Source organism: Enhydra lutris, unplaced genomic scaffold (assembly GCF_002288905.1).
Source record: "Enhydra lutris kenyoni isolate GAN:26980312 unplaced genomic scaffold, ASM228890v2 scaffoldscaffold9, whole genome shotgun sequence".
Lineage (NCBI taxonomy): Eukaryota > Metazoa > Chordata > Mammalia > Carnivora > Mustelidae > Enhydra > Enhydra lutris.
In genome coordinates this window covers 38,035,250-38,052,209 of record NW_019154093.1, presented here as the reverse complement: position 1 = coordinate 38,052,209, position 16,960 = coordinate 38,035,250, and the positions used below count along the sequence as shown (strand labels likewise).

Genomic DNA, 16,960 nt, shown 5'->3' with positions numbered 1-16,960 from the left:
TCTGAAAGTTCTCATTTTGTGCACTGCTCTGCCACTTGCCAGGAGCCGGCCCCTCCCCCCGCGGTCTGTTTTCCGGTTGCTTTGGATTCACTTCTCCGCACATCCTACCTTTCAGAAAGTGGTGGGTTTTCTGTTCCTAGAGTTGCTGCTCTTCTTTTCTTCTATCTCCTGTTAAGTTTGTAGGTATTCAGAATGGTTTGATACCTACCTAGCTTAACTCCTGGGATCTGATGTCATTTCAGTCTGCTTCTTCTCAGCCATCTTGCCTCTCCCAACACTGTTGATACCAATTTAAATGCCTGTCAGTTTCAGATATGTTTCAGTGTGGTTAAAATATTCTTGTAAAATGTACAGTTGGTGCATATTTTCCTTTGTAGATAAGTATAATAATGTGTACTATTGTAATGTTTTATTTTGTGATTTAACCATATTTTTTCTTCCAATTCCAGAAATGGAAACTACTTTCTATTCCTGTGTATAGACCTTTTATGATTATAGATTGAAAAAAAAATAAAATATTCAGTAGATATAAGAGCTGTTAAACTAAGATGCATTCAGTAATTATTTGTATTTTATTTCTCAGCTAGGTGACTTTTATCTGGAACTTCACTGGGATTTTCAAAGCTGGGGTAAGAATGTGCTGTGTTTCACTGTAAAATATGTGCACATGCGGAAATGCAAGTGCAAAAATAACTATTCTATAGAAATGTCAGCAAATTTGATACTTGCCTTAAGGAAAACTAAATATTTTTCATTACATTGAATGTAATGGTAGTAAAGCCCTATAGTAATACTTAATTATCCCAACCTAAATAATAACTTTCAAAAATCTTGGGTATGGTGCATAAACAATGAGTTTTGGAACTCTGAAAGAAAATTAAATTAACTTAAAAAAACTTTCAAAAATCTTATTTTTAAGATTGAAAATTATCTTTTCTTTTAAACAAAATGAAGGTTTGAATATTGTAATAAATATAAGGAATTCTCAAAGGGAAGAGAATAATTATAGGATTATTAAAATGCTGAATTTAAGGAAATTGAAATATAGTACTTAGATCCCTGAATGAGAAGAATTCAGTTAACATTATGATTTTGTATGTTTTGTCATCTTTCAGTCATTTTTGCCACTTTTATTGTATACTTTATAGCTACTTGTTTAACATACTGTTTGGTTGCTCACTGTTTCAGTTATTTATAAGATCTTAATCCCTAGATATTTTGCAGTCATTTAATGATTTATCTTGGCAAGGTAAGTTTCCCTCATCCCCATTTTAAATCTCAGTCCATTTAGGGAGAAAACCTTCATGTCTAAATAGGAATTTGATGCTAGTGACCTCTACTAGTTAAGCAACTACTAAATTTGAAGTGTTTTTTGAAGATTTAAAAGCAATGTAATTTGTATGTAGGCTTGGATATAATGAGCTTACATATTTTTTTAAAGCACCTCAATTAATTTCTATGATACAAAGGTATTTGAATGCTTAGTGATATTTATCCCCCAAATCATCATCAAACTAATCAGATATTGACAACCATAAAAGTCACTGTTTCCGTTCACGTGAATGCTTTCAAACCCTTTTCAAAATTAATACAGGTGTATGTGTGCATGTATATATACACACAAATGAATACATATATGTGTATTTATCCTCAGAATTATTTTTTAATGGGATCATGCCGTTATATTTTTATGCAATTTGTCATTTTTACATAATGTATCATAGACATATTTCCACATTGGTTCATGAGGAAGTAACTTTATTTTAACAAATACATAATAATGTATAGCATGAATGATTAAAATTTTTATAGTGTGTTTTATCTCTAAATGTAAAGTTTTGGTTTCTAACATAATTATTTTTTTCCAACATTGTTACAACTCTAGGTTATTGGGTTAGTTTTGGCTCCATCAAAATCACACATGATTTTTTTACACTGTAGACCTACCTTGCCTTTATGCTTTATATAACATTCAGAGTCCTGGTGTTTTAGAACACTGAGAGAAAAAGGGATTTGTAGTAGCTTTGTAAAATAAAAGAACTCCAAGTCAGATTGGTGTAAAACCTGAATACTATTGTTTTTACCCAATTTTTTTTTTCCATCTGTAAAAACCCCAGGCCTGCTTGGCAATCTTTTTTTTTTTTTTTTTAATTTTATTTATTTATTTGACAGAGGGAGATCACAAGTAGGCAGAGAAGCAGGCAGAGAGATGAGGAGGAAGCAGGCTCCCTGCCGAGCAGAAAGCCCGATGTGGGGCTCAATCCCAGAACCCTGGGATCATGACCCCAGCCGGAGGCAGAGGCTTTAACCCACTGAGTCACCCAGGCACCCCTGCTTGGCAATCTTATATTGAAGTAGTTCCTTGAGTATATTGGCTCTTTAACTGATTCTCAAGAAATTGTTAGTAGTTTAAATTCTAAAATAGTTTATCTAAAAAGTTTATCTTTTAAAATGTTTTAAAATATTTTAAAAGTAACATTTCAGTTATGTGAAGAAACAGAAATGGATGTAAGCACTGCTGAAATTATACATGTATCTGTAGTTAAAAACTTTATAAATATTGCATAATCAAATTTATGACATAACAACTCGGTATTGAAAGTATTCCTTCTTTGGGAACTTGACTTTGATGCAAAAAAGTCAGCACATCTGTTTTATTGTTGATAAAGGATTTTACTGATTTCTGTCAAAACTACTAGCATCTAATGGCTAGATATCATGTGTAACTCTAAAAAAACTAAGCTCACTGGCTATATTTAATTTAGAAACTTTGGATTTAAAAAATGCAGGATAATCCCTGTTTTTAGATTTGATTAATCAGCTTTTTTCTAGAATTTAGGTGTGTTTCTCTGCATTGTCAAAACCCCTAATATTGGGGTACCTGGGTGGCTTAGTTGCTAGAACATACAGCTCTTGATCTCAGGGTTGTGGTTCAAGCCCCATGTTTTGGGCATGGAGCCTACTTAAAAAAAAAAAAAAAGAATTTATAAATTCCCTTTGCAAACATAAAATGCTACATAACTATGACACTTTCTTTTTTTTAAACTCTGATACTAAAAAGATAAAAGAGCAACTCAGAAATAAGGGAAAGTTAGGAAATACTGAGATCCAGGATTAGGTGTAATTAGAGGTAGTGGAGCATGCACACCCTTTTTCATACTGTTATATCTAGTGTTTGACTAAAAATTGCTTCAGACTTGGTTAATAGCAAGTAAACTAAACTATTCCAGCTTAGGTTTTTAGGTATAGAAAAGCTTTAAATCAGACTCAGAAGTACTGGTTCCTATCTGATGTGGCAAATCACGTATCTTTCCCAAGTGTCTTCATTTTTAAATGAGGTTAATAACTACCACAGATACTGCAAACTTTTATTTTGGTGTGGAAGAAATGAAACTATGTTTTTGAAGGAAGCCCTTTTTATACCTACTGCAAAACATTAAATAATTTATAGCATCGTAATAATCATGACTTCAAATTTAGGTTTGTGTATATAGCACATTTAAACAGAAAAACTAATATTTTACAAGTTTCTTTATCTCGTAATCTACAGAGTATCCATTCTGTATTTGAGACTATTATTTGTGTATTGTAGATGGAAAATACTAGGTTTAGAAACTATTCTTAAGATCAAGGCATAAATGACAGGAAAATCATTTTTTTTAAATTATGTTATGTTAGTCACCATACAGTAGCACCTCATTAGTTTTTGATGTAGTATTCCATGATTCATTGCGTATAACACCTGGTTCTCTGTGCAGTCTGTGCCCTCCTTAATACCCATCCTAGCAACAGCAATCAGACAAAAGAAAGAAATAAAAGGTATTCAGATTGGCAAAGAAGAAGTTAAACTCTTTCTTTTCGCAGATGATGTGATATTTTATGTGGAAAACCCAAAAGATTCCATCCCCAAATTACTAGAACTCATACAGCAATTCAGTAATGTGGCAGGATACAAAATCAATGCGTAGAAATCAGTTGCTTTCCTATACACTAACAATGTAACTGTAGAAAGAGAAATTAGAAAATCTGTTCCATTTACAGTAGCACCAATAGCACCAAAACCCGTAAGATACCTTGGAATAAATCTAACCAAAGAGTACAAGGATCTAGGAACTACAAAACACTCATGAAGGAAATAGAAGAAGATACAAAAAGATGGAAAAACATTCCATGCTCATGGATTGTAAGAATAAACATTGTTAAAATATCTGTGCCGCCCAGAGCAATCTATACTTTCATCGCCATCCTGATTAAAATACCAAGAGCATTTTTCAAAGTGCTGGAACAAACAATCCTAAAATTTGTATGGAACCAGAAAAGACCCTGAATCAAAAGGAAGTGTTGAAAAGGAAAAACAAATCCAAAATTAAAATGTAGAGACTCTTCTTTTTTCAGTTCAGTGAATTATGCTACCTTTGGAGTGCTATGTTAAACTCTCAGATTATGCTGAGATAACTTAAGATAAAGAGACCTCAATTGTTCAGTTTATATGAGGGAGGAAAAAAGTCATCACAGAATTGGGAAAATGCAAATTGCTCCATTTTTGGAATTTATTAAAAGCTAGCAGGAATCTTTTTTTTTTTGTCTATGGTGTTCCTTTTTCCCTTTTTATTAGCTTTTGCTTCTCAATTCCTCAATTTATTTTGTCTCTGTATTTGTCTGTTCCTGTGTTTCTGATTTTTGATAAATAAGTATTGATACATAATTATAAATTTTGTTTTGTTACCATAGGTTACCATACTACTTCAAAAGATGCAATAAATTAAGTTAAATTCACAAATTAGGGTGCTATCTTTAATTATCTTTTTCACACTTTACTAAACACTTAAGGACAGGAAAACTGGATCTTGATTAAAGAGCATTAAAGAAGAGCTTTGATCATTTATATAAGATAAATGCTATTATTGCTATTCTCAACTTCTGTTGTTTCATATGAGGAAAGATTTTTATCATATAATGGTTACTGAGTCATCAAAAAGAAGGAAACCTTGGCATTTGCAATGACATGGATGGAACTGCTAGAGGGTATTGTGTTAATAAGCGAAACTAGTCAGTTAGAGAAAGACACATACCATATGATTTCACTCATATACAGAATTTAAGAAACAAAACAGATGAACATAGGGGAAGGGAAGGAAAAATAAGATAAAAATTGAGAGGGAGGCAAATCGTAAGAAACACTGAACTCAAGGAAATAAATTGAGGGTTGCTAGAAGGGAGTTGGTTATGGGGAAGTGATAATTGGGTGATGGGTATTAAGGAAGGCACTTGATGTAATAAATGCTAGGTGTTATATGCAACTGATAAATGACTAAATTCTACCTCTGAAACTAAAAAAAAAAAAAAAAAGAAAGAAAATGACATATATTCTCTGACTAGGGTAACTCTTAGTTGATATTCCCTTTGGGCAGTAACTTGTTTTTGTATAATGAAATGTCTAGAAAACTATCTTTAATGCTGAAAATCATGGATTATATGACCCCTAAGAATTTAAAAAAGACATTGATATATTAATACACCTTTTATGTTAATTAGAAAATGATGCTTTTTAAAAAGTTAACTAAAAAACTAGCCTTTAATTTTTCTGAAATTTTTGTTTCTTTTTAACTGAGGTTGATTTAACATTCATTTTTAAAATGCTGAATTTTATAAAATATGCATGTAGTATATCTTGCACACACACATTCTTATATACATATGTATGTGTGATGTGATCTTGATTTCAAGTATTTTGAACTTCACATTTTGGTTTTTTCTTCTTTTGTATGTGGTAGCTTAGTATAGCCTGTATGTAGATTTATTCATCCAAAGAATAACTATTTCCCAAAATGTAGCAGTTAATAAATAATAAAAATATCAGAATATGCTTGTGATATGAATATGAACAATACTGGATGTAGAAATCTGTAGGTAAATGTATGATTCCATTTTACAGATTTTGAAACTAAGGTGCAGTGAGCTTAAGTAACCAAGATCACATATTTGTAGTTCAATCTCAAATTAGACTATTTAGCTCTAAAAATGTCTGTGTTTTTAAAATACGCATTGCTTTTCTACTATTTAATGAGGTTGTATTTAAAGGATCAGAAAGGATCCAGGTTCATCAGGTTACCCATTCAGGATGGTTTGGTTGTCATAGGGCACTGTTTCCTCGTCTGTAATCATGTCCTGCAATATGAACCCAAGAGTGACACTATATTGACTCTGCTGTTTGTGTGTTTGTAGATGGGTAGGTGGGTAGAGTGGTGAACTATATAACAATTCCAATTAAATAGTAGATTTTTGAAGTTGCTCAGAATTGCTTTATATATTATTTTTAAGTGGAAAATACTATTTTAAAGGAAATTATTACAATTTTAGTGAATTAATAAAATGTTTAAGTTACTCTTTTTCTAATTAAGAAATTTGTAATGTCTCAAAACTAGGTAGTTATCTTTTATCTTTTCTTTTTAAAAATACAGTGCCTTTACTTTCCCGAATTCTGCCTTCTGATGCATGTAAAATATACAAACAAGGTATCAATATCAGGTAAGGTGATTTGATATTTTTCTGAGTAACAGAAAATTGAGATTTAGAGGAAGGTTTTCTTTCTATATTAATAGGTTACATTTGGATGTAGTATTTGATAACTTAAACATGCTGTAATATATTTACAGTATGTTATCTTATTTGAGACATTGTATAGAGAAGAAACCAAAGATAAAATCTTGACTAAATCAAAGGTAGTAATTCCTATTCAACTGCAGACTATCTAGGAGACAAACAGAGTGAAGATCATGAGGATCTTAAAATGGGAAGATCTAAGGTGGTTATCTCTCTGATCCTGACTTTTTAAGGAATAGGGACACACATAAGGAGCACCCAACTCTTGTTCTTTTTTCTCAATCCCTCTCATACCCCTCCTTCCTCTGCCTATCCATGCACCTATTTAATCATCTATTCCTTCTAGGGAACACTTTAAGGCTAATTTTAATTTTCTTCTTTTTCTTTTTAAAGTTAAGATTGATTTTTGGGTCTGATGGTATTTATTTTACTCATTTTACTTTTATCATTACTTATATCTTAAACTTTATATTAATATAGGTATATTTAGGGGCGCCTGGATGGTTCAGTAATTAAGCATCTGCCTTCGGCTTGGGTCATGATCCCAGGGTTCTGGGAATGAGCCCCACATTGGGCTTCCTGCTCAGCAGGAAGCCTTCTTTTCCCTTTCCCCCTCTCCTTGCTTGTATTCCCTCTCTCACTGTGTCTCTGTCAAATAATGAAATAAAATCTTAAAAAAAAAAATACAGGTTTATTTATAAATTATACATATGTAAGATGTATATAATACTAACGAATATGCCAACTTATATATACGTGTGTGTGTATTTATAAAATATATATATATGTGTGTGTGTGTGTGTGTGTGTGTGTGTCAATAATTTTGTAAATCTGTGTCTCTGCATGTCTCCAGAATATTAATTTGGACATGTAAAGGTCTAGAACTGGAACATCTTGAGACTATCTCATAAAAACTCTTTTAGTATTATTATTTTTAAAGATTTTATTTATATATCTGACAGAGACACAGCAAGAGAGGAAACACAAGCCGGGGGAGTGGGAGAGGGAGAAGGGGTAGAAGGCAGAGCTTAATGACTGAGTCACCCACGTGCCCCCCAAAACTTTTCATTTTATAGATGAGAAAATTTAGAGAGGTGAAGTGATTTTTATAAGAGCATATTGTGAATTAATGGCTGGGTCAGGACCTTTGACTTCCTATTCGTTATCACCATGTCACAAGGTAGACATTTTAGAAAGTCAACTCTGAGATTAAGAGTTATGTTAAATTATAGTGAAGAGATAATCTTTAGTTGAAAGTAAGTTCTACGGTAATTGTCCTCAAGCAGTAGAATTTGATTCAGGTGGATATTTCTGGTTTTTGTTTTTAAAAACAACCTCTTCCGATGCTTCTAATTATGGAAGTACTTAGGTATGTTAAATTCATAGTCCATATAGAAACCTTGCAAGATACAGAAAAATAGAAGAAAAACTAGGAAAGGATTTGATAATGATGTAGATTTATTTCAGCAGCCTATTAACATTATATTATGATTTTTATCATTATCATAATTATATATTATGATTATTCATCATTTTAACAATGTTTAGGTGCTTGCCAAAGATAGTAGATAATTTGGGAGAACATTATTATTTTCCATATGCTACTTTTAAAAAAGGTTAGTTTTAGTTCTGAGTCTTAAATGTAGGATAAAAGGAGCTTTTTTTAAAAAATTATTTCACATTTATATGTGAATTTTATAAGTAAATGATATGCATATTATATAATAAATAAAGACAATAAAATAATAGTGCCAGAGAATATAGAGTAATATAGATTAAGAGGAAGCTACTATAATTTATCAAGATGCTCAGACCTGGGGCTTACAACCAACTGAGGATAAAGGAGATATGTGATAGGTTCTAAAGTTCTCATTACCAAGTTTACCAGATTAATGGAGAGCCTGGGTTTTAGGATGTATGACAAAGGGTTTTTTTTGCGTAGATGAGAAGAACCTAATTTAAAAAAAAACCATTAAGATTAAATAACTTTTAAATGTAAACATCATGAGATAGTTTGTTTTTTTTTAACATCACTTCAAATGAAACTGAATTTTAAACTATGTTCAAAGAAATCTTTAAAGTTTACTTGTGTTTCATGACAACCATGTGATCATTTAAAATATCTTCTCTGGTGTCAAGGAGAAATGAATACTTTAGTGGAAATAGGAAAGTATGAGTAACTTTATTATTGAGAATATTAGTAAACATTTTCACTGTAATAATTATGAGGCATTCTGTAATCACTGACTGAAATGATCAGGCCAAATTTGCCTCTTCTCAGGCTTTTCCTGTCTCAAGAGAAGGCTCTATGTTATTTTTCATTGTTACTTGGCATTTTTCAAGCTTTTATCTCAAAAAGAATGTTTTCTGGTTTTTTTTTTTAACATTTTCTATTCAGATTTTTGCAGTTATATAATTTTTTTTTCATGGCTAATCACATGGCAAAAATTAAAAATATTTAGACTCAAACGTTTAAAGCAAGGAATAGTTAATACATTAAAATGCCATCATGGTAATTATATCCTTATGAGGCATGTGTAATACAGTAGGCCATCTAATATGTCAGGGATATTCCAGAAAATGTACTGGGCAGTCTCCTTGTAATTGCAAATTATAAAAACACAAATAAAAATTGGCTATGAGTGATTTTAGGTATGGCTAGATCTAAGGTTTCAAATGTCACCATGTCTGTCTGTCCTTTGTCTTCCTGTTTCTCTCTGTGCATCTCTTCCCTCATTGTTCTTATCTCTACCCCTTCCTCGTATCTTCATTCCTTCCAACCCACTACTACTTTCATCCAGTTTAGGCAAGAAGGAAATGGAGGCAGGAGATTGTTCTGTTTCATTCCCTCTTTTATGTGGGGTATGGAGTTCCCTGGTAGCTGAAGTTTGAAGTCCAAATAGACCACTTATATAAAATGATCTTTTCCTTTTTTTTTTTTTTTTTAAGATTTTATTTATTTACTTGACAGAGATCACAAGTAGGCAGAGAGGCAGGTGGTGGAGTGGGGGGAGAAGCAGACTTCCCGCTGAGCAGAGAGCCCGATGTGGGGCTCAATCCCAGAACCCTGGGATCATGACCTGAGCTGAAGGCAGAGGCTTAACCCACTGAGCCACCCAGGTGCCCCTGATCTTTTCCTTTTTTATATTATCAGTAGCTTACATCTTACAGAGGTAGGGGATGAGCCTCTTTTACTGTCATTATTTTTTCTTGTGCCACATATACAGGTAGTAACAGGATATATTTAGTAGTACAGGCACTAGTAGTACAGTAGCAGGCCCCTGGAGGTGGACCAGGAGCTAGAATTCAGCAATAAAGCAGCAGGCAGGATTCACCTCTTTAGAAGTTTGTGACTTGCTTTTTTTTTTTAGGGTTTCTTGATTTTATTCTGTGGGGGTATATACATTTTATATGGTTTAGAAAGGAGACCCTTGTATATAAGGTAACCATACTTCCCTCTTTGCTCTTGGTTCCTCCCTGTTACCCTAGCAAAATTATTAGTATCACTTTCACTTTTAAAAGGTAGTAGTTTTGTTGATAAATTCATCTGTAACCGCAGTTACTCTTTTGAAGCAGCATCTAAGATATATTCCAGTTCTCAGATTTTTCTGTGTAGGGAAAACAAGAATGCTTATTCCCTTTGCCTGGGATGAGAATTGAATAACTTAAATGAAGTAATGAATTCTTAGAAACTCAGTAGCTAGGGTATAATCAGCAGCTCTTAACAGCTGTGTCAACCCATTTTTTAGATTAAGTACTGTGTTTTAAGTAGCTGGTAAGAGAGATCCTAATGTGATCTACAAAGCCTAGTGAAAGATTGAAGCACTTTGGGGTGCTTGTGAACTTTTCCATTCTAGTATATTCCCGAATTTCAACAAACCGTGGTTTGTGGGATTTATTTGAGACCAATCCATTGGGCCTAGACCATGCCCAAGGAGTTACCAAGGAGTCTTAGTTACCAAGGAGTACCATAAATACACAAGTTTATGAGTCCATGAATCTTTGGCACATAAATGATCCATAAGGTTTTTAGGCTATGGAGATGATAGGAAAGAGACTGCTGATCTGAACCTGGGAAGTGAAACAGAAAGGACAAGAATTTGGAATAAGTTAAATGATTTATCTAGTTGAAGAATGAAGCCAGGCTTGGTATTAGATGGCTAGGCCTAAGGCATAGATGTAGATCAAAAGAGCAAGACTGGACACATAGTCCTTAATCTGAGAATGTGGTCCATCTATTGCTGTGTGTACCCTTCCTATATACTCTCATGAACTAGCAACATGGTCTTGTTGGGATCAAAGAATGTTAGACACGTCTGCTTTCCATTAATGACCTTCACAGTTGAAGTAACTTTTATGGAGTAGCTGCAGCAAGAGCAATGGTAGGGAACAAGGTATAGTTGTGGAAATATTTGAACAATGTGGAAACAATCTTTTTCTTGTTGGAATAATAAAGTATATATTCAGGAAATGAAACATAGGAAAAATGGAATATACATTTAAATATTCTTTCAGTGTTTTTAAATAAAATACTTTAGCTTTTTACTGTAAGTTTGACTTTGAATATGGTGTTAGCGTCAATTAAACAAGCAACAAAGCTTGTTTAATTATCATAGAGTTTTATCAAAATTTTATTTGTCAGGTTTCTCATCTATCTGTCTTTCACAGGCTTGACACTACTCTCATAGACTTTACTGACATGAAGTGCCAACGAGGGGATTTAAGCTTCATTTTCAATGGGGATGCGGCACCCTCTGAATCTTTTGTAGTATTAGACAATGAACAAAAAGTTTATCAGCGAATACACCATGAGGTGAGCATGTCATCTTGTCAGTATTTCTCTAAATGGTTTTTTAAAAATATCTATGTATGCAACCAAACATCAATGTAATTGTTTTAAAAGTCATATAGTATAGGTGAGATGGTTCATTCCCAGTGCTTTCATTTCTTTACTAATAGCTTTAAGGTTTTTTTGTTTGTTTGTTTTTTAATATTCAGGTCTTCATCCTGACCTTCCATTGAGACCATTTGCTCATAATTCACTGATGATCTTCTAGTTAAATGAACTCCAACTTCTTTTAGTTCTCATTTGTAGCTCTGATTTGTTGCACCTGTGCCAGCTCTTTTACCATTTATTATCTTGCTACCTTAGCTTCTTTTAATCTTGCTGAGCATCTCCATCCCTTTAGTAGCAACATCTCTTTTGGCTGTCTGTCTGTACTCTTTTTTGTACTCTTTTACTGTCCTTAACTTTTTGGCTGCTTTATCTTCTCCCTCTTAAAATACAAAAATATCTTCCTTCTGTTGTGTCGTATCTCCCTGTTGGTATTGCCTGTACAGCAACCACTGAAAAATCATATACACGTTATCTTCATCCTTTGTTCCCTGAATGCCCTGCTATAAACCAAAGAAAGAGTTTTTCCTGTATCTATACATCATAGATAGCCTTAAAAATGTTTTTAAATCAACATTTTATTTTACCACTGTTGCTGTTCTTTTCTCTTCTTTTTTCTCCTCTCTTCTCTTCTCTTTCCTGGTACCTAACATGGGTCTTGAACTCATGACCCTGAGATTGAGACTGAGCTGAGATCAAGAGTCAGATGCTTAACTGACTGAGCCACCCAGGCACCCTGCTTTTCTTTTGTTTTTGTTTTTCAACACTTCATTTCCCTACATAGTCATTCACCACATCCTGTGGCTCCTTCCTTAATATCTCTTATTTTAGACCCTCCTCCTACTACCATGCCTATTGTTGAGACTGTAATGACATTGTATGTGTACTACTAAATACTTTCCTAACTGGCAGTGAGCAATGAAGATTTAGATTGGAAGAGGAGAAGAAAAAGAAGGTATTCCTTGTGGAGGAAACAGGATGAATAAAGTCAGGGAAGTGGGAATGAGAATGGTATGTTTGACAAACAGAAAAGAGGTCTGACTGTGGTGAAGGTTTCTGTTAAGAGAGTGGGAATGTGGTTTGTGGAAGGCTTTAAAAGCCAGATAAGATAAAAGGATCTGCTGTAGTTGGCAACAGAGAATCATGGCTTCTTAAATACGGTATCAATTTGATCCACAAGTAATTTAAGTGCTTTACAGCTTTTTTCATTAAATCTTTAATCTATCACAGCAAATAATATTATTATCTCCATTTTACAGATTAGAAAATTGAGGCTTATAGATGTTAAATGACATCTTCAAGTTCACACAACTAGTATGTAAGATGGGTTGGGAAAATAGGGAGATTAGAGGTAGGGAACTTATGGAAGAAGTTTTTATTTTTTTACAGTTCTACAGTTGAGAAGTGATAAGGCTCTTGACTAGGATTGTACAGTGAATACCTAAAAAAACTATGACTTACATTTCCAAGAATGAAAGATTGTGATTTGGTAGTAGTTTGAATGTAGTGAATTAAGAATTAGGAAGATGTAAGGGTAAGTATAGTGCTTCTGCCTTGAAGAGTGGAATGATGGTGGTGCCAGTGATAGAACTGGAAGATCTGGAAATGTATATGTTTGAGGTTTTAGATGATGTTAGTTTTGAGTCATTTGCTAAAATCAATGTACTTACTTCAACCCTGTCTTTATCAGACTTCTTGGTCTATTATTGGAAACTTAGTTCTTAAAATTATAATTTCCTTATGATTTGACTTTGGTCAAGCGATCTTTTCCCTTCTCTTCTTATTCTTTGTTGCCTGTTCCTTTTTCTTTGCCACCTCTTGAATATTGGTGTACCCTCAATGTGGTTCTCATTTTGACAAACTGTCAGAATAATCTCTTCTATTCCTACATCTTGAGCTACCTACCACGGGTTGATGATAGATCTCTCAGTGGAGATCTATCTACTTAAGTTCCTAATGGATATCAGGTACCTCAAAATTCAGCTCATCTAAAACTTAATTCTTTTTTTCCCCCTCTAAACTCCAGACCTGCCCTCTCTCCCATTGTCCTTCCTTTGATGAATGACATCATTCTCTATTCAGTCAGGAGACTGTGAGTTATTTTTGAAATATTTTCTCGTATTCCATGTTTCCTAATTAGAGAACAAGTGTGGTCCTTTCTGTCTCCCTAATGTCTTAAAATTACCTCTTTTTAATCATACCATTACTGCCACAATTCAGATATTCATTATCTCTCAACTGGACCGTTACAAAATGGTCATCAAAAATATGATCATCCTGGTCCCCTTCTTGTCTGCTTCTAAATTATCCCACATATAGGAGATAGATTGAGCATTGAAAGCAACTTCATGAAACCTGCCTTCTTTAATGATACTTTAAAAGATCCCTGTTCCCTAAAGAATGAAATCCAAATTCCTTAACATGACCTGGAACCTTCTGTGACCTGGCTTTTGCTTACTTTTCCAGCCTGTTTTTACTTTACTATCTTAGATACCCTCATATTTAGCTCTTTGCAGTTTTTCAGATGTGCCATGACATTTAGAGCCTCATTCCTTTGTTTACATTGTTTCCACCTCCTGGAATGCTCTTCTTCTTGTACTTCCATACTTTGGGGGCATCTACTTAGTGTTACTTCCTCCTTTGCCACATGACCATTATTTTGTTTATGCTCCTACTGAATCTGGTACTATAGTGCTTCTAATGCTATATTCATTTATGTGGCATTCTTCCTCTGCTCCCCATGGTTCCTTTAGTTGTATTCTCTGGTACCTAATAGAGTGCATCAATACATTCCAGGCTGGAGTTTGGCAAACACTTTCTGTAAAGGGAGAAATAGTAAATATGTTAGGCATTTATATATATTTTTTGGGCCAGGTGGTCTCTGTCACAACTACTCAACTCTGCTTTTAGTAACCTAAAAATAGGTATAGAGAGTATTTCAATGAATGAGTGTGGCTATACTCCAATTTATTTATAAACACAGGTGGTACACTGGCTTTTGCCTACTGGCCATAGTTCACCAGCCTTTATTCTAGACTCTTGGATAATTTATTAAATAATTTGACCTCTTGCATATTAAAGACAGTGGGATAGCTACCTAGGCAACAAGTGAGCTAGAAGCATGGCATTGAAATAGAAGCCAGAGAGTAAGGCTACTAGTGTAAATATTAGCTAATCTTAAAGTAGCAATGGAATTATGAAAGGGTGTATATGTGTATGTGTGTTTTATACCTAAAAAAAATATAGAAAAGCTTGATTTTGAGCATCAGTCCTCAAGGCAGGGAATAGTTGTTGTTTATTCTAATATACATACATAAATAATAACTGTTCAATAAATGTTTCTTAAACAAATGTTATTAACGATTGATCTTTTTCAATGATGTGGTTAGGAGATGGCCAGTCTATGATTTTTAGAAGAGTTCTGTTGCAAAAGTTTATTTAAAAAGAGAGTTTTTGAAACTTAAGGCAAATTTCTTCATAGACAGTGTTGTATATAGTGTTGTTCCGAAGCTAATACATGAAATCCTAATTGATTTAGAGTATATTTGAAACATAATGCCTGACAGTTCTATACCTATGCCAGCTAAAGTTTTTCTTTAGAAAACTGTGTTCAGAGTTAGTTTGGTTACCGGAGCTACATTTTCACCTCTTACAGCTTTAGCATTAATGTCAGGATTTTTCATTCTTCACTTGTAAGGGTGAAGGAAATGGCTCTGTTCCAGTCCCAGGGTATTGCTGTGTTTTTGTTTTTGTTTTTGTTTTTTTTCTATAGACTTTTAAGTTCAGAAATAGATTATATCTGGGTGAAGTTTGGTGATTAAGAATAGAAAATGGGCCTCTTGGGAAGCTAGAAATCTGGAGATAGGGGAAATAGAGCCTGTAGTCATCATAAAACATTGTGGACAATTCTTATTCCATAGTCACTTCTCTAGTTTATGGCTTTTTTCTCCTTTCTTTCCCTTTAGGACCCTGTAGTCCTAAGTATCAGAGATTCTCTTCTTGGCTTATTACAGAATAGAACCTCATTTTATACCTGCTCATTTACCCTTCTGTACCTGATCATTTAGTCTTCTATCTCTGAAGCAAGCACAAACCTTTTTTTCTCATTTAAAAAAATAATTATTAATCAGTTATTATATATCAGCACTGGGAAATATTTAGAGGATAAACCAGAAACAAGACTATTACATTTTGAAACCATGGTTTTTTATTTTTGGGTTCCCTTTCTTGCTATAAGGAATATAGAGAGGATCTCTTTTCTTCTTTCCTTCTCTCCTCTCTTTCTCTTCCTTTCTCCTTCCATTCCTTCCATTTACAGTTATTGGGAAAGAAAGGCTCAAATGATAGTGGTGGGTCTTTGGAGGAAAAAGAGTTAAAGTAAGATTGATCTGTATTTGAAGAAAACCTTGATAAGGAAATTTTGTCTCAGACCTCTCAACTTAATCTTTTAAAATTGCTCTACGTACTCTATATTTCTGTAATCAGTAACCCAGTATTGTTTCCATGACCTATCTTTAATAGTATAAGAGAACTGTATTTTATGTGCCCCATATTTACAGATTTATAATTAGCCATAATTCTAACTCATTTAGAGATACAGAGTTAAAACTTCTGTAATTGGTTTTTAGATTAATACTTAACATTTTTTAGAATCTGTCCTTTTTGGTTTTAAAATCTGTAACATTTAATTGTTGATATTTTCATATGTAGTACTAATAACCTTTGAAAACCTAGATTCTTATATTTAACTTATACCCCCACTGCAGGAATCAGAGATGGAAACAGAAGAAGAGGTTGACATTTTAATGAGTAGTGATATTTACTCTGCAACTTTATCAACCAAATCAATTTCTTTCACGCGTGCCCAAACAGGATGGCTTTTTCGGGAAGATAAAACAGTATGTGTAAATCTTGATTTTTCAACTTTAAAAATTGCTCAGTATTTCATGTTACCAAAATAACGTGGTGGAAATGCGGAAGAAGTAGCTTACTGAATTGTCTCCCAATGGTTTATTCCCTCCTCCTTAATCCAGATAGGGAATTATAATGGTTGTTTATAGAGTTAGAAGATATTCTTACTGAATCAAGGAGAGAAAGTTTAGCTCATTTGACTTTTGTTGAGAAACATTCTTGCTGTCAGCTGCCTTGTTGTTCACAGGGAAACATGATTCCATTACATTTCTAATGCTTTTATTCCTTAAGACCACAAAGAGGGATATACTTTTGAATTCATTTCCCTGGACCTTTCTTTTTTCTTTCTACTTTTAGACTTCTAAACTATTTACTCTCTCAGTATCTGTTTCTCAGTATTCCATTCATATGACTGGAATTAAATAAGCTTATGTTTCTAAAAAAATAAATAAGCTTTCATTTCTGTAACAGTCATTAAATTAAATTTCCATGGAGGTTCCCTCATTTGTGAATTGTAAATTCTTTCCGTAATTCCCATTTCATCTGTCAGCA

At 33.4% G+C, this 16,960-nt stretch overlaps 1 protein-coding gene across 1 annotated transcript in view; it reads left to right on the top strand.

Annotated features, from left to right (window-relative positions):
• The window catches only part of LOC111143603 (ankyrin repeat domain 13C), a 96,075-nt gene that overhangs the window by 47,576 nt on the left and 31,539 nt on the right, over positions 1 to 16,960 (top strand). The window contains exons 5-8 of the mRNA XM_022497437.1: positions 584 to 629; positions 6,462 to 6,528; positions 11,272 to 11,416; positions 16,264 to 16,395. Coding sequence (XP_022353145.1) covers positions 584 to 629; positions 6,462 to 6,528; positions 11,272 to 11,416; positions 16,264 to 16,395 — 390 coding nt within the window. The remainder of the gene's footprint in view (positions 1 to 583; positions 630 to 6,461; positions 6,529 to 11,271; positions 11,417 to 16,263; positions 16,396 to 16,960) is intronic.